The 17391-nt window shown below is 35.9% G+C and overlaps 3 protein-coding genes across 3 annotated transcripts; 1 reads left to right on the forward strand and 2 right to left on the reverse strand.

The window, feature by feature from the left end:
- Positions 1 to 3401: 3401 nt before the first annotated feature.
- LOC132309490 (chlorophyllase-2-like) lies at positions 3402 to 4056 on the reverse strand. The gene is made up of 2 exons (XM_059807794.1): positions 4020 to 4056; positions 3402 to 3919 (listed from the first exon to the last, which is right to left on the reverse strand). The coding sequence occupies exons 1-2, from the start codon at positions 4054 to 4056 to the stop codon at positions 3402 to 3404; spliced, it is 555 nt and encodes a 184-aa protein (XP_059663777.1).
- A 6632-nt stretch (positions 4057 to 10688) lies between these two features.
- Positions 10689 to 13013, forward strand: LOC132306887 (protein LIFEGUARD 2). The gene is made up of 4 exons (XM_059804473.1): positions 10689 to 11116; positions 11248 to 11361; positions 12343 to 12500; positions 12624 to 13013. Exons 1-4 carry the CDS (start codon positions 10867 to 10869, stop codon positions 12828 to 12830), a joined length of 729 nt encoding a protein of 242 aa, XP_059660456.1. The 5' UTR covers positions 10689 to 10866; the 3' UTR covers positions 12831 to 13013.
- A 580-nt stretch (positions 13014 to 13593) lies between these two features.
- On the reverse strand, positions 13594 to 17069 carry LOC132306889 (VAN3-binding protein). Its single transcript, XM_059804476.1, has 7 exons — positions 16760 to 17069; positions 16501 to 16623; positions 15039 to 15453; positions 14445 to 14675; positions 14293 to 14342; positions 14150 to 14207; positions 13594 to 14039 (listed from the first exon to the last, which is right to left on the reverse strand). The coding sequence occupies exons 1-7, from the start codon at positions 17048 to 17050 to the stop codon at positions 13822 to 13824; spliced, it is 1386 nt and encodes a 461-aa protein (XP_059660459.1). The 5' UTR covers positions 17051 to 17069; the 3' UTR covers positions 13594 to 13821.
- Between the last annotated feature and the right edge of the window lie 322 nt (positions 17070 to 17391).

Consider the following 17391-nt stretch of genomic DNA (forward strand, 5'->3'; position numbering starts at 1 on the left):
GTTGAATTGTGTTTAGAAATATGAAGCATTCATGTATCCATTGGGAAAGAAAGAGAATTGTGTTTTTGAAGCAAATGAAATCGTTTTGAGAAAATTGTTTTTGAAAAGTGTTTGTGAAAACCGGGCGCCTAGTGGCTCGCGATGTTCGTGTAGTCTAGAAGGGAGTGAGGTTGAGTTAACTGAGCTGGATGTGACACTTTGGAGGTGCCTTGTGGTCGTGGATAGTTAGTCAATCCTCCTTTCATGACGCCTTGGAGGTGCATTAGGTCGGATTACACTAACGATTTGGAAGTTGAAACGGAGATGTTTCGGATAAGAGGAGCAACATGGGCATGGCATTGCACTTCATTGGCATACATCGTATATTTGTCACTTTGATGACTATTGTAGTTATATTTGACGTTCTGGTTATGGATTGTATCCCTGGTATAGTATGATCTCATCCTCTTAGTTTCTATTCTATATATGGATTCACGGGGTCATAAGAGGTGTGTCTTTGGCACTTCCTACTGCGTGTTTAGCTCACCTATTATTTATCATTTAATAGATCAGCGGAATGAAGTGGCTGATAACAATTCACCACAAGCTTGAAGGGGATAGGAGTTCATTTTGCTATCTTTTGTGTTTGAGCCCCTTTCTTTTGTAAAAGTATCATCTTGAAATGTATTTAAGTTTGCTAGTACGACCTTTTAATTTAATTATGAGCCCTTGACTATTTTTATGTAAAAACTATAGTTATTTTTTAGTTGAATGGGGTAAATGAAATTGCTTTGTATCAAAATGTGGATGCATATAATCATGGCATGTAATATATTACCTTGCATTGTGCCGGGACAGATTTAGATTGGTTTGAAAGCCCTTACTAAGGCTCTTGTTCAGTTTCAAGTTCACAACAGCTCAGTTGCAATTTTCTAGGATCGCAAAGCCATTTCGGCAGGCAGAAATGCCTGTTTCGGCTGACCAGTTCTTCCAGTAGCCTTAGGTATCACAACACCGGTTGGCCACCGGTTCAGGAGGGGTTTGCTTCGGCCGACCGAAGCATCACTTCGGTCGATTAAACTGATGTTGTTTTGTCTTTTTTGTTCCTTGTTCCTTGTTCCAGTATTATTCACCTTGAAGCTTGGGATAGTTGTTTAGAGCCTTGTGAAGCATTATTATTACCTAAGAATGACGTTTTTGACACTAGACATGTCGGGATTGACTTAGGTGACCATGGGTTCGGGTAAGGACCCGATTAACGGTTTGGACTCACGGGTTCGGGTCGTTACACAAACGCCTTTGCCGAAAGGGCTGAAGAAGCTTTAAAAGACTTTAGCTCTACCACGCGCAAAATGACACCGCCATGATTGCGAAAAACAATTCCACCCCCGGCCCAACCTTGACTAGTAAGGAAAGCAACATCAAGATTACATTTAACGGACCCAAAATCTGGAGGCTTCCACCGAGCACAACTAGAAAGAACCTTGGAAGGAGTAACTCCCGACCCATCCATGCTAAGCTAACAAGCATCTCTAAACTCCCAAAAGGTTGCCACTGCCAAGTTCACAACTCCTTGAGTCGTAAAAAGTTTTCTCTTAAAAACTAAACTATTTTCAGTTTTCCTAAGTGCCCAAGCAACAAAAGCCACCATATCCCGCACATCAGCCCCTAAATTACATATAGCTAACCACCAATTCTCAAAAGACTGACCAACCCAAGCTGAAACATCCAAACGCAGAGGAGAAATCTGCCATACATGAATTACCTTAGGGCAGCGTAAAAGAATATGCTCCATATTTTCAGGTCCCTCTCCACACTCCATACAAAAATCATCATTTACCAGACCCCTGATCATCAAAGCAGACTTCGTTGGAAACACCCTTTGAACATATTACCATAAAAAATGTTTAACCTACTGGGACACCGACAATTCTAAAGATGTGACCAACTCTTTGGATTACAATTTCTATTATCCACTTGAGGCGCAAGAAGAGAAAAGGCCACATGATAAGCTGATTTAACCTAAAAAATTCCAGACTCCGTATACCCCCAGATTAGACGATCCGCGAGACCCCACATGCTAATGGGAATCCCACGTATAGCTTCCACAACCTCCCCAGAAAACAACTGAGAGAGGAGATGAGTTTTGCACAAAAAAGTAGAAAAATCAATAAGCTCCTCCACTTTATGAACAGACACCTGCGGATTCACACACTGTAAAGTCTCAATGGAAGGTACCCAGGAATCGTTCTAAATATTAATAGATTTTCCATCACCCACAATCCATCGAAGGCCTTTTTTAACAACGGGTTTGGTGGACCATAAACTCCGCCAAGCCCAGGAGGGAGTGCATCCTAGGGCAGCTTCCATAAAAGAACAATTTAAAAGCTAATCCTTTTTGAAGAACCTGAAAATTCTAAGCCGGTTTTGCAAACAAAGCCAAATTGTACGCCTGCATATCTCTGAATCCCAAGCCTCCAGCTTTCTTACTTTTACACAAAACGTCCCAGTTAGCCCAATGAACAGTGAGAGCCTCAGGCTTTTTACGCCACCAAAAAGATCTGATGAACTTCATAATCTCCTCACATAAAGAAGATGGTAACCGAACACACGCCATAACATACGTCGGTAAGGCACTTAAAACTGCCTTAATAAGAACTTCCTTACCTCCTTTGGATAGAAGAGTTGACTTCCAAGTCATCAACCGACTTTGCACTTTCTGAGACACAAACTTAAACACATCCATTTTGGAACGTCCAATAAGCGCATGCATTCCCAAATATCGAGCTATTAATCCCTCTTCCCCAATACCCAAGAGTTGGCAAATCTGCATACGTCGCAACTGGGTGGTATTCTTAGAAAAGAAAAGGGCTGATTTTACAAAGTTCACCATTTGCCCCGAAGCCCGCTCATAAGCAAGAAGAATACGCTTCACCATTTGCAGAGGAGCCCCTTCTTTATCACAACTATGCCCTCCCTTTGGAGGAGGGGTTTTTCTAGGACCTATGGCCGAGTAGTATGTTTAGACATAAGAAGAGTATATTTTTGCATTACACGTGAACATATATAGAAAAACTAACCACTTACAGTATTGACTATCAAAACCACATTGAAATTGTGATCTTAAATTCTTAATACATTCCATTAGGAATTGAAGATTAATATCAACATAATTATTACTACATATATATAATTCACATCCCAACACCATCAATTAACAATATTGTATTGGTAACGGCCCTTTTATTACATTATACAACCCGACAGGTTATCAAACGGACTTCATTTTTCTGCGAAGATCACCGGATCAAGCTTTGTGGGAGCAACAGTAGGATCACGAACAATGGCTTCGAGAGCAGAACTCTGACCTTCCAAGTAACCCTTCATGAATGCCACCACAATTCCTCCCACACATTTCCTCATTAATCACTTGGTATGTCTCCGCTCGCGCACGCACAACCACTCACTGCGTTATCATTTAACATGTCCATGTGACCGTACTCCTTGGCAAGAAAGTAGTAACAAGGAGGTTTGCACTCCGTGAAGAACTCAATATGGTTCACACCATCCAAGGCACACGGTTTTGCCATTATACAACCTTCTTTCAGTTCATCACCCAAGCTGGTACCAAATACAGAAACCGGTATTCCCAGATCGAATGAGTAAGGAACATAGGTGAGAATGTGGGGTGGTAATTGGAAATTGGGACTACAGCCAGCGACGAGGTCTAGGTCTATTCCTATTAATGCAGAGAACTTGAGGGATGTTCCGGCGTGCCCTAGCGCGATAGCAAATGCTATCAGTCCACCTTTGTTGTGGCCATAAAGACCAAGCTTGAGAAGGTTGGGTTGAAATTGAATACTGTAATCAGCTAGCACTATCTGAAGACCTGTACATAACCAGTCTGTGACTACGGCTACACACTTGACTTGTTTACAGCCTGACACCAAAGAAGAGTTCGACTCAATGCTTTATTTCTGTCCTAGTTGATCCTGATTCGACATTAGAAGTATCTTGATTTTTCTCCAATAACTAAATACTTTTGTCTGTAACTACTGCATATTTGATTCCATCCATAAATCTATTTTTTTCCCTATGAGTCTAGTCTCAATAAGAATGCTAGTTCTTACTGTTGAGTACTAAAAACCCATATGTTATGTTTGGAAACACCATAAATTTTTCTCCAATTCTAAATTCAATTTGTCGATTTGGTGTCGCCAAACATAACAATAATTCATATGATGGTTAGGAATCAAATATATTTAAAATTGCATAAAAACTTAATTACATATTACACCTATGAAATGTTATAAATTTATAACAAAATGAAGTAAATACCTTCTATACAAAAGAAAATGAAGGAAAAAATTAAAGAAAGTAACTAATGCATTACAAAGAGAAAATCTACACAGAATTTTCAATTTATATATATATATATATATATATATATATATATATGCAACTATATGACTCATTTGGTTCCTATCACGACAAACAAAAAAAATCTTCATTAATGTCAAGACTGCTGTATAAATATTTTATATATCTAAATCACCCCGAAAAACGAAGAAAAAGTTCCGCAAACATGTAATTTGTTCTTCTTCTCATGGAAATGTAAATGGAAATGGAAATGAAAGTGAAAGGTTGATGGAAAGTTTTAACATTTTTTGGTGGCACACATATATAGATGAAGTGGATCACCACATCAACCACTTCTTAGTTCTTAATTACTTCCTCCAGCAAGCACCAATGGTACCACAATTGCCACCACCATACAATACATCCACAATAAATACAATGTAATAATACTACCATTATCATAATCACCAAAAGCTCGTAATTGGAGAAATTATGAGGTAGTACGGTACTATATGATCTCGATAAAATAAAAAAATAAAAAATGACTTGTTAATTTTATTCAGGCTTTTTTTTTCTTTTTTTTTCCTATGTTATTGTAGGGATTATATAATTCCGGACCATATGATAATTTCTTCTATAAATCTTAAAACACAAAGGTAGTATATCAACAACACCTAACACCAGGCCACTAGATCGATCAGATGGAGCGGATATAGAACTAAATCATTCAAATTTGATTTAGTATCCATATATATCTCAGTGTCAGTGTCTGCATCAAATTTAAAAGTAAGTGTTTTACTCAGATCTTATGATTATAATCTATCTCCAACACCCATATAATCCAAATAAATCCGTACCTAGTAAATTTCAAGATGGGTCGAAAAATTGTAAAAATCAATCCGTTAAGGTTCCCTAGTCTATTTTTACCCCATAAAGAAATTAAAATCTATATTTTTAGTTGTTTTCTTCTTTTTTTTAATCTACTTTAGTATTAAAAGAGGGCCTTGTGACACAATAGTATCTTCTCTACCTTTCATGAATGATAAGAGGTCGAGTTTCCAAATGAACAAAATAAGTATGTGAGTGTGGTGTGTGTGAATTTCTTGCTTCTTAAAGATAGTCAAAACCTCTCACAAAGTGTAAGGTATTATGAAAATTCTATTTCCGAACAATAAATTGCGATATTCATAATACGAAACTAGTAAATTTGGATAAATTCATTCATGTATCACAATAATTAATAAAAAAAATATTTCATAAATTTTAATGTAATGAACTAATATGTTGGTTCATTAAAAATTCAGTCAGTCGAATAGATTCATTGAGAACACCAAAAGTCAAGTATAGAAGAGATGATGCATGAACCATAAAAAATTCAGCAAACACATTATGTAGACGCTCTCTCTCACACACACACACATATATACACACACACACACACACACAGAGATACCTGAGGTGCAACCAATATAAAACCATGGGAAGAAATATGGTGGAAAAGCTGAGTGTAGGAATGGAAGCTCAAACAGAAGCCATGAACAGACACAATAACAGGGATGTGCCTGGTAAAGTGGGTGAGACAAGTAGCAATTGCTTAGGTAGCTCCTTTTTTTTTTTGGTGTAATTGATTTTGATGGGTCTACTGTGATGCATTTCACACTTAAATTTCCTCTATCAAAATGCACATTTTGTGCTACTCAAACCAGGCGTAGCTTCAACCACTGCCATTGCTCTTTCTCTCTCTCTGAATCGATTTTTTCTTTTTGGAAGGATATGGCATATGCACTCTGGCATTTCACAGGTTGATTAGATTTTGGTAGGTGAAAAGAGTTGCGAAACCTGGCAAAACAAAAGAAAGGTGACTTTTGAAATTGACATGTAATTGGGTTTGGACCAGCAAAAATTAATTATTATGTATGTCACTTCGTCTTCTCATCATCATATTCATCAAGTTATCGTTATCGTTATTATTTTTGAGAGTTTTGATTGAACTGAAATCTCTTAGGATAATAATGTCTCGAATTTGATATTTTAGAATGGTATTTTATGTTGTAATTTTATGATATACGCGTGCGGAGACGGGTAGTTAGTAAATGCAATCTCTAGAGGGTTTGTAATTACTCTCGTTCATTTATGGATGTAACCCAAATTTGAATGAATCATGTAAATCTTGTTTTGGATAAACCATATAAATATTATGTTTTTCAAGTGATTTAGTTTTATAAATTTTTGTTTTGCTTCCGTTGCGCCCAAACAAAAAAAATCATCAAATATACTCTACTCCTAAGTTGTCAGGGGCAGCGTTGGCAGAAATCTAAGTCATAAGTCATTTAAATAGTGAATGCGTTGTGAGATCGATACATGAACTCTAAATATATATATATATATTCTACTCTTAGACTATTTATCATTTTCTAAAAATATATCACAACAATATAATAAACAATTAATAATCATGATCCTCGTTGAGTCCATTGGTGATCATGTGATTAGACATATGGCATGTTTGGGAAGCATATATTACAGCATTATATACATGATCCTCGCCCATGTTTTTCATGAGATATTAATGGTTTGAAAACTCTAATTTTACCTATTCGACATCAATCTATTCATGCCACTAATTATTGTATTGCATTTCAGTATTTCACGCTCTTGAAACTTGATTGTTCTAATTTACATGGTATGATATAGTTATCAATAAACGCAATAGAAAATCACAACTCAACACAATGAAAAATTAGATGAGTATATATATATAACCACATAGACTGACCACTCTAAATTTTGTATAAACTATACAATCTTCCAGATTATTATATATCACTCATAGCAGCAGATAAATATGCTCCTATCTAAAAATAGAAAAATTACATAAACTATTAGATGAATAAGTTGAACCATATTTACAACATTTACCCATGTTTGCTATAGACATATAAGCTTCAAATGCAGTCTTTTGATTTGTATTTCTATGTGTATATATATATTTGGTTTCATACCACATTGACAGCACAAATATAGAGATTGTGTGAATAATTGTAATTATTTATTATGTTTAGAAATTTAGAAATAAATTTTTTTTCCCAAAAATGGAAGAGGGGAAAGGAAAATAAAAGAAAGAGAATAATTTCTTAAGAATAAGAGTCCTCATAGACCATCGGAGCTCATGCGAAGAATTGGGTGCAGGCTCTTAGATTTCATGAAGACTAAATACAAATTTACTACTCCGGACAATAATATGTTTCAATATATTTTTAACATTATATTATTAGTAAAATCAATATTGTACTTGATTTTCAATTTGAATTGGAAATTGTAATTCAAATCCGATAAAATGAGCCTTGTCATAAACATTTTGTTAAAATGAGCCTTGCCATAAATTAGTTTAACTTAGATTAAAATTTCTCTAATTTTAATTTTAAGCCACTAATTTGATCCAACCAAACATAGCAAAAGTCTTTTTTCATTTATTTGATATCATTTAGGCGAATTATATTTCATCATATTCATTTAATTCAATAAAACTGACTTAGTTATTTGAAAATACTCAACATCAATAACTTTACTGAGATAACATCTAAATATGTTATTCAGTACCTTAATCAATATTAATGTTATATATATGTATGTAGAATTGCACACTTTAATTGATATAAAGTATTTTGGGGTAAAACTTAAGAATAAAATTGTGCGACTCGAGCTCAAAATGAAAATATCATATCATGTGGTGGAGTGGATCGTTACATAAATCATTCGTTGTACTATTCTATGAATATAGCAAAGTGGACAATTGGTATGAGTCATTTTATAATTTTTTTTTTTTTTTTTTTTTTTTTTTTCAACTTAGTTAATGCCCCACTAGCTCAAACCTCATTGTAAATTAAGTATACTTGTGGCCATGAATAACAAGACATGCCACTTGAAAAAAAAAAATGATTTCTCTCTTTAGAAGAATTAATTTGAAATGTCTTTGAATATTGAAGTTGACCTTGTTGATGATCAAATAGAGTTGTCTATAACTTAAGTTAGAGAGCTCTAGATACAAAAAAAAATGTCATTTTGTTCTTCTTTTAACTTGCTTTGGCATATCAAGATTTTCTCTTCCATCATATTGCTTAGGAAAAAGCATATATTTTGCTTTTTCTTAAACCCCTTTAAGCCTTACAACAATTCATTTTATTTCTATTATATGTTATTTCTATTGAAAAAATTATCTCTTTCGTCATGACCAAAAAAAGAAAAATATATTAGAGAAACTAAAGAAGATAAAATAAAAAATAAAATTTAATTTTTTTTTTTTTTTTTTTTCTTCACACACAAGGAGCAACCCAACCACTCCGGCAATACGGCACTTGCAATAGACTAATGAGTTTAGGAATATTTTTGTCATTTTATTTAAAAAAAAAAAAAAAGAAAGTAGCACTTGCAACAGACTAATGAGTTTAGGAATGGTTTTGTCATTTTATTTTAAAAAAGAAAGAAAAAAGGTAGTGGAGTACAATCCAAAAATAAAAGGCCTTGAATTATTATTATTTTTTTTAGGGAGGCAAATATATAAAAACATAACAATAAAAGAAACAAAACATCGAACTGAGATGCTAGTAAGTAAAGCTTGAATTAAACAGTAGGGCTAGGATTAGACATCAATCCGATCTAATCCCTACTAATTGAATTTTTTTGAATCTGATTCTTGGAATATTAGGTTGGATCGATTGTGCATATTGACATTTTCTCAAAGAGCCCAATATTTGGTTTATATATGGTACTGGCTGGCTGGCTAGCTAGCTAGTGATGGCAATAATTGACCCAGCTCTAAAACAAGTTGACTGGGCTTTCTGTAATCCCAAAACCAACTTTTAAATTCAAAAAGTCTTTTGTTAAGTTACATACTTTTTAAATAATAAATATAAAATTTTTATATTGTCCATTATTTAACCTATTTTCATTTCTGGATTTTATTACAAACTTTTATCCTTCTTTTTCTGTATCATCGTTTGAGCAAAATTTCACATAACTTTATTGAAAAAAGATTCAACAAAGGAAGAACAAAGAGATTGAGAAGTTACAGGAAAAATTACTATTGACTCTCATTTTACTTCAAAATCTAAAGAGTTCTAAGATTTATAAACTCTCATCCAAAATTCAACCCTATGTAGAATTCTAAATAACTTTTCTTTCGCTGAAAAAATATATATATATTTTCTTTTTTGAAGGTTACTTGATCCGCTATTAAAGTGATTTTTACTTATAAATAAGAATAAAAATGAGATTTTTTTGCTCTTTGGTTTTATTTTTCTTTCATTTTCTTTTTCCATCTCTTTCAACTTCTATCATATAGTCAAGGAAAAAATAATAATAATTCTAGCATGTAGATTGGGTTGGATTAAATTTGTATACCGTATCTTCACTATGCCAATTAATCGTTATTGTATCATTGACAATTTCACTCTATCACTTCAATTATGGTTTTTTTTTTTTTTTTTCTCCCCTTTTTTGTTCATTTTAATTCAACTCTTTGTTATTATTCATGATTTATTAAGGATATAATTGTTAAATTAAATTATGTAAATAATTAAAATAGCTTCAAAAAATTTACCACACAAATAATTTTTTTTGCTATAAATTCTTTTCTTCAAAATACATTCTTCAAAGCTGATTTAGTGGCAGGAATTTTAAAAATTGAACACCCCCCCCCCCCCCCCCCCAAATAGGGTAAATGCCTAAAACCTAAACTAGCTTTGACCAATTTAGTTCACAGCGTCATTTCGCGTCTAATTCGCCTCTAATAACGGTCAATTGCCCGCTAACTAAAATTTTTGGCCAAGCAATGTGACCATGAGCAAGTCCATCAACCTATATAAATATAGTCATATACATATAATATATGTACATATATTATATTTCAAATTGAACTATAAAAGACTAATATATATAAATATAGTCATATACATATAATATATGTATGAAGTAATCATTAAATGCAAAAACAATAGTTATAAAAATAAAAATAAAAACAAAATAATAATATGTATATATATTATATTTCAAATTGAACTATAAAAGACTAATATATATAAATATAGTCATATACATATAATATATGTATGAAGTAATCATTAAATGCAAAAACAATAGTTATAAAAATAAAAATAAAAACAAAATAATAATAATAATAATCATCGCATTCAGCGTTTGGTTTGCACATTATATACCTTGTCTTTTCTAATATTACATTTTTTTTTTATTTAATTTCTCGAATAAATATCTTTAAAGTTTATGCGGAGAAGTAAAGCATATCCTCGTTGCAAAACGCGAGAACATTCCACGTGTAATCACTCGTATACGCTATACGAGTCACGAACTTTCTACAACCGTTCTGCCAAGCAACAACAAAAACCCCCGAATTCGAAACGTTTACGCACTCTCTCTCTCTCTCTACAAATCATCTCGTTTGTTTTTATTTCAGGGACGTTTTCAACCTCTTGATTCGATTGCAGAGTCGTCTGATTGATCAATTCTTGCAAGATGTTTCAACAACCCTTCCGGAAAGCTGACGTGGAATCGGGAAGCCAGCCACTCTACCCGATGATGCTGGAGGCACCGGAGCTCCGGTGGGCCTTCATTCGCAAGATTTACTCTATTGTTTCCCTCCAGTTACTTCTCACCATCGCCGTCGCATCCGTCGTCGTTACCTACCGTCCGATCTCCACTTTCTTCGTCTCCACCACTGCCGGATTGGCTCTTTACATCGTGCTCATCATCACTCCGTTCATCGGTATGCTTTCAATCGACGCTTGATTGAAACAATTTCTGAGACAGTTGATGTGATTTTCTTGATTTCTTGGTTTATTTGATTGAGTGATAGTTGATTGATTGATTGATTAGTTTATTTGAACTTGTTTGCAGTTTTGTGCCCCTTGTATTACTATCACCAGCGTCATCCGGTGAACTATTTACTGCTTGGTGTGTTCACTATCACTCTTGCTTTTGCGATCGGGTTGACTTGTGCATTCACCAGTGGTAAGCACTCCGAATTTTTGTTTTCTTTAATATATTCTTTTTCAATTGTTGTTCAAAAAATTGATAATGCCCTAGTTCCCAATGCTAATTGACATTAATCAGGGCATTTTGTGAAGTTGAATATATCAATAATGTAGGTAGCTGAACCAAATTGATGAAACCCTAGTTATGATGTGATGTGGAATTGAGGCATTTTCATGCAAAATCAAAATAATTATTGGGAAAACAAGTAGCAAAAATATGAAGTGTAAGTTTTAATTGAATCATGTTGTCTGCATGTGAGTTCTTGTAAAGTGCACCTTTTTTTTTTCTTTCTTGAATGCTTAATAATGTTGAAATGTCAATCTGAATTGATGATTAATTGACTGTTTTGTGGCTATGTTAGGAGATGGGATCATTGTTTGCCTTTGGAAGAATGTGGTGTTATATTAGGTTTTTAGTTAATGCTGAAACGATAGGAGTACATGGTGACCTGTAGTAGAATCTTGGGTTAAAAAATTTAGTTATAGATTTTACATCTTTGCTCTGTATAATGGGAGGCATTGGTATGGAGAAGGATACACAAAACAGTCAATAGTATGCAGATGACAAGGTGGAGATGATTTTTCATTTTTTGTGTATGGTTCTTGCTATAGTTACCACTTGCCATGTTTTGGGTTCTTTTTGGGTTTGGCTTTCATTGCTGAGTGGCAGTTATTGAGTAATTTGTTTTGTAATATAATGTAGGTTTCTGAATGTTGAGCATTACGCTCAATCAAAAATTAATAAGCACTTGTTTTTCAAATGTATGTTGGGCGTCTTTCATTATATGTTTGATTTCAACTAACTGCGGGGAAGGTCATTTTGGAATCTGTTACTCTGACAGATATTCATGATACTTGTTTTTTATATTTCTGTTGAAGATTAATAAATGCTTCTGTTTTTCATATGTATGTTGGATGTCTAAACTTTTTTAATGTGTGTAATATCAATCAACTACAGGGAAGGTCATTTTGGAAGCTGTCATTCTAACAACTGTGGTGGTGGTTAGTCTAACTTTGTACACGTTCTGGGCTGCAAGAAGAGGACATGATTTCAACTTCTTGGGGCCCTTCTTGTTTGGTGCTATTATTGTGCTTATGGTCTTTTCCTTTATTCAGGTACATGGATTTTTTTGTTTGCATTTCATTTGTCTTGCTTCTGGATTTCTGATTGCAGCATATTCAGATTACTTGTAATTTGTTCTAATATGGTAATGGTCATTCTTGTTCCTCTTCCTGCAGATACTCTTCCCCCTGGGTAAGATCTCCGTTATGATTTATGGGTGTCTGGCAGCAGTTATATTCTGTGGATATATTGTGTACGATACCGACAACCTGATCAAGCGCTACTCCTATGACGAATACATCTGGGCTGCTGTATCACTGTATCTGGATATTATCAATCTCTTCCTCGCGCTGCTGACCATCTTTAGAGCTGCTGATAACTGAGGAGGTCTTTCTGCTGTTTCTTTTTTTCTTCCCATTTTGCCTTATTGGGTCGGAAGCAAACTTGCTTGTAGTACAGAATGACAATCTTATCTAGATCTGTTACTTGTTCATATTGATTGTAGCTGATTGAAGGGTTCTTGCCCAATTTACGCTGAATGCAATGAATTTGCACATTTGGTACTACCTCTCTCTGTCTGTGTTTCTCTCTTGACATTTGCTGTGTGATGTTGTAAAATGTTTGCGCTATAGAGCATGGTGTAAATTTGCTTTTATGTTATCCACTATTTAAACAAATGTAAGAAAGTCGATGAGACCTAGGGCGAAATGGTGACTTTTGCATGCAATTAAGGAGAAAAGGGTGTGTGTTAAATCTGTCCAAATGTGGAAAGTCGGTCTCAGTCGCAAATGACTGCAAAATCATTAGCGTAGTTCACTAGTGGCTGCCTTTCCCGTTTGTCTGATTTACATTATGGACTTGTGGTGAAGCTGTGATGGTATAAAGTCATCAACAGACATGTCCTGTTTTATGAGGTGTGAATGCATATTGGCAGTGACTTATGGAATCCTATGTCTGTTCTGTGCAACAGTTTTACGTCGTTAACGTAACAATTTTAAATTCACTATAATCTCAATTTAATGGTGTTATAGTATTGTAATATATTTTAAGTCCTCGATTTAATGGTGTGATAGCATTTCAACGTGACGTAACATGCTTGCATGGATGTTACATCTTTGATGTATTGTGTTGCTCAAGTGTTATATCATTGTTGTATCACTATTGCATTCTGATTTACTTCTTGTAAGGGACTCGACAGCCCAGATCCTGACTTATGTCGTGTTTTATGAGGCTCTATGAGGTGCAAGGAGAGAGCAATTTGTCGTGTTTTGTGAGGCGCTAGGAGAGAGCAATTCAAGACATAATACATGATATTATTTTGACAACGTTTGATGTGTAACAAACTCATCTTTTTTATGTCTTTCATCATATATTTCAAGTTTGACGCCTCTTCTTCTTCAATTCAGCCACTATAGAAAGAAGCCTTGAAACACCCTGAGTCCAGACATCATATTCCTTCTGGTTTCTGCATTCAAACTCTACAACCCCACGAGTTGACGTCTTTAATCCAAAGTAGCGACGCTTCTCCCCATCCTCAAAAAGGTGCCTCCCAGGCCATGCCGGCAGATCCTTGCATACCTCTAATACCACATCTGCAACTCAAATAAAATACAAACCACAAAAGTTTTAACATATTGTTTCAAACACAAGTTTAGAAGCATTTCCCGGAGACGAAAATGGATTAGATCCTACTGTAACTTACTTTTCTTCTTCTTGGTGAAGGTTCCTCCAACATGTTTGCTCTTCATCTTGAGCATCACCTGAAAAAATAATAAGAATTATATCACGATAATGGATCCGAGAATGGCATTTGGAGCTCGGTAATAAACATTTCATACAACTCACCTCGCCTGTTCGATGGATATAAATGCAGACAATTTTCCAATGAAGATCCCCTGCTCCATCAGAGAACCATGTTATTTGTAAATATGCTCTCACTGTAAAATATGGACATTTCATTGAATCTCAATCATGTTAAGATCAAATGGTGTTGTTACCTTTGCGTGTGCGTTTGAGAAGCTCACTACCTTTGGCGAGAAGCTCTTGATTACAAGCACTCAGGAAATTTTCTCCAGGAACAAACTCTATGGCACCACCACCATTAGTATGAGTACCATAACCGTTAGCTCCTGCCTTAGTTCCTACTCCGTTCTCTACTGGTATTGCTGTTGCAATGTTCCACAATTCCTTTAGTGCTCTTGCTTTCAAGGTTGCTGCCCCACGTAGCGCTGCACAGAGTCGACATTTTTGCATTCAGAAAGGTCTATTTTTATTTTTATTTTTTTTCTTGGCAAGAAACTGACACACTACTCATCCTTGTACGGGATTTGAATCTCACCTTTTACTATAGGAGATAGTGGAGATACCACTAGGCTCTGATATTTCAGAACCAACTGGTATCAGGACCATCATGGAAGACGGTGAAATAAAGCCAATTATTGTAGCATTCTAACACATCGTTTTATCAAGGAGACCACTTGATGATCAATATAATTAGTTCTTGTTTAGGTATTCAAAATTCTTCTAGTACTCCCCTAATGCAGTCAGGTTTTATTACTAGAAAGCCTCTAATGAGTTCCAAAATTTCGTACCTGTGGCTGCGGCAGCAGCTAGAGTGACGATATCATCATGAGACCGGACATTCACAGCGGAGCTAATGGCCGAAGTGAGGTGGTCGCGATCAGCTCCCACAGCCTCCGCAGCCTCCACGCACTGTGCAGCCACTAATGTTGCTGCTGACGCCACCGCCATGTCAGTCATCGCCATCTGTTCATCCTTCCCTGATGCTGCTGCTGCCGTGGCTGAAGTAATTGCCGCCACTGCAGCAGCCACTCCTGCAACCGAAACAGCAGCATGGAGCTGCGCATTGTGGGCTCTGGTTTCCTCTTTCTTCTTCTCTCTCCTTTCCTTCAACCATCTCCCCACAGTCTTACCGCCAGTGGTGTTTCTGCCTCCATTGCCATGGCCGCCGAATAGGGGTTGCAGCGTGTTGTTTGCACGCAAGTACTGCATGCATATCTCGAATGATCAATACCAATTTCATGCAACTGTGCAACTGGAATAACTTTTACATCGGTTTTTTACATGAAGAAAATACATATACATATGTGTGTGTTTGTTCGTGCGTCGTGTGCATGTGTATGTAAGTAAAGAGTGTATGCATAGTCTGGCAAATCAGTGCCAGTTTTGCTTCAGATTAACTGAAACAAGCAAAATGATAGAGCAACGCAGCACGTACACCACCTATCTTATCACATGTTTTTAGTTGGTGTAAAGAAACAGTAATACAGTAGCTTTTACAAAAATCAATCAATATATAAATGTAAAAATATCTCAATGTTCACAACACCATACCGTTAAAAGTTCTCATACTAACTGTTCATAACAGTACTGTTTGCTCTAGCAAACCAACAGTACCACTTTAAACAGAAGTTTTCACCATTAGAAATTGGGCGGGAATGTGTATATAACCGCGTGTTAGAGAGATTAAAATTTTATATTTTTAACACTGGCAAGTAACTCATGCGCCAATTTTTGTCCAAACATTCTAGGTAATTTATTAACATCCATATAATTACAAACTATGGAACTTCTTGGCCAATCTAGTTGTACTAATATATTTAAAAATTCGGCCTTTGTTAAGCTTGCAAAATTATATGAAAATATATGGCTTCCTCAAATTAGGTGAGAAAAACCCACTAACAACTAATAAAACAGTGTGAACAAAGAGATGCCGCAAAGATAAAGGAACAAAGTGATTTCATATAAAGCAAGGAAAGCATCTCATTTTCAAATAAAGCAAGGAAAGCATCTCATTTTCACTGAAAAAAAAAAAAGGAAGCATTCCCTTGTGAGTTATTTTCTGCAGAAACAGAGAAAGTGATCGAGGGTGGTCCTTCGTTATAGTGTTAATGTTGTTTTATTGTGAACTCAAGGTCACAGGTCGGAAACAAGAAGCATATATTAGACTTTGTGCATCTAACTCTCTCTCACACATAGTGGCTGTGTGAGTCTCGTGGACAGTGTACACACATAAGAGAGGAGTAGAGTTACCTTGATGACATCGTCAAATTCGTCGGAGGGGGAAACCGGAGGGCTATCGGTTTCTTCAGTGAGACAGCCATTCAAAGGTCCGCTACTATGAGACAGTCTCCCTGACGTTAGCGGTGACACTTCCTGCATGCGTATATGTTGCACAAACCCAACGAACTTAAGTAACAAAAAACAAGTTTTAAGAACAACATTATATATCACTCCAAACAATATGTGTCTGTGTGTATATATGTAACTATGTTAGTTGGGCAGTACTTACGGACTGAGACATAATGCGTTCAAGAATGAGCTGCGAAGTAGCAGAAGAGGCGAACGAGTAGGTCTTTCCGGAAGCAGTGTGTGGCTGCTCAGTCTCACCGGGAATGTCCTCGGGTATGGAGGTGGCGGAGTTTGCTTCCTTGGGTGGAGGAGGAGGAGCAAGAGCTTTGGAGACATGGAGAGCGGGGGCGCTCCATGATCTTGAGAGGAACTCCATTGGGACTCTTGGGCTTTCCGGCAGCTGAGCGTTGCCAACTGTGGTCTGTACAGGCGGCGGTCGACGGCGGTCCATTTTAAAGAGTAGGGTGGTGCTGTTTGGTTTTTGGATTTTTTGAGAAGTAAAGAGGGAAAGCTAGCAAGCATTTTATAAAGAGGTGGGAATCGGATCCGGATGGTCAAGACGGGTCATGGGTTTGGTGTGGTCAACAAACTTGATGTGAGGTACCTATCTCTCCCTCTCTTTTCTGCCACGTGCCTTGATCCTCTACAAAAGTGGGGTCCAATATCTCATTCTTAATTTCTAGAGGAGAATAAATGAAAAAAAGTGCTACCATATTTTATTGGGATTGTTGATTTTGAGTTTGGTTGCAAGATAAAGAGGAAATGGAAAGTATAAAAGAGTAACTTCCTGTG

This window comes from Cornus florida, unplaced genomic scaffold (assembly GCF_030987335.1).
Source record: "Cornus florida cultivar Cherokee Brave unplaced genomic scaffold, ASM3098733v1 CherokeeBrave_3.0.0_Hap2_Chr05, whole genome shotgun sequence".
In the NCBI taxonomy this organism is placed as follows: Eukaryota; Viridiplantae; Streptophyta; class Magnoliopsida; order Cornales; family Cornaceae; genus Cornus; species Cornus florida.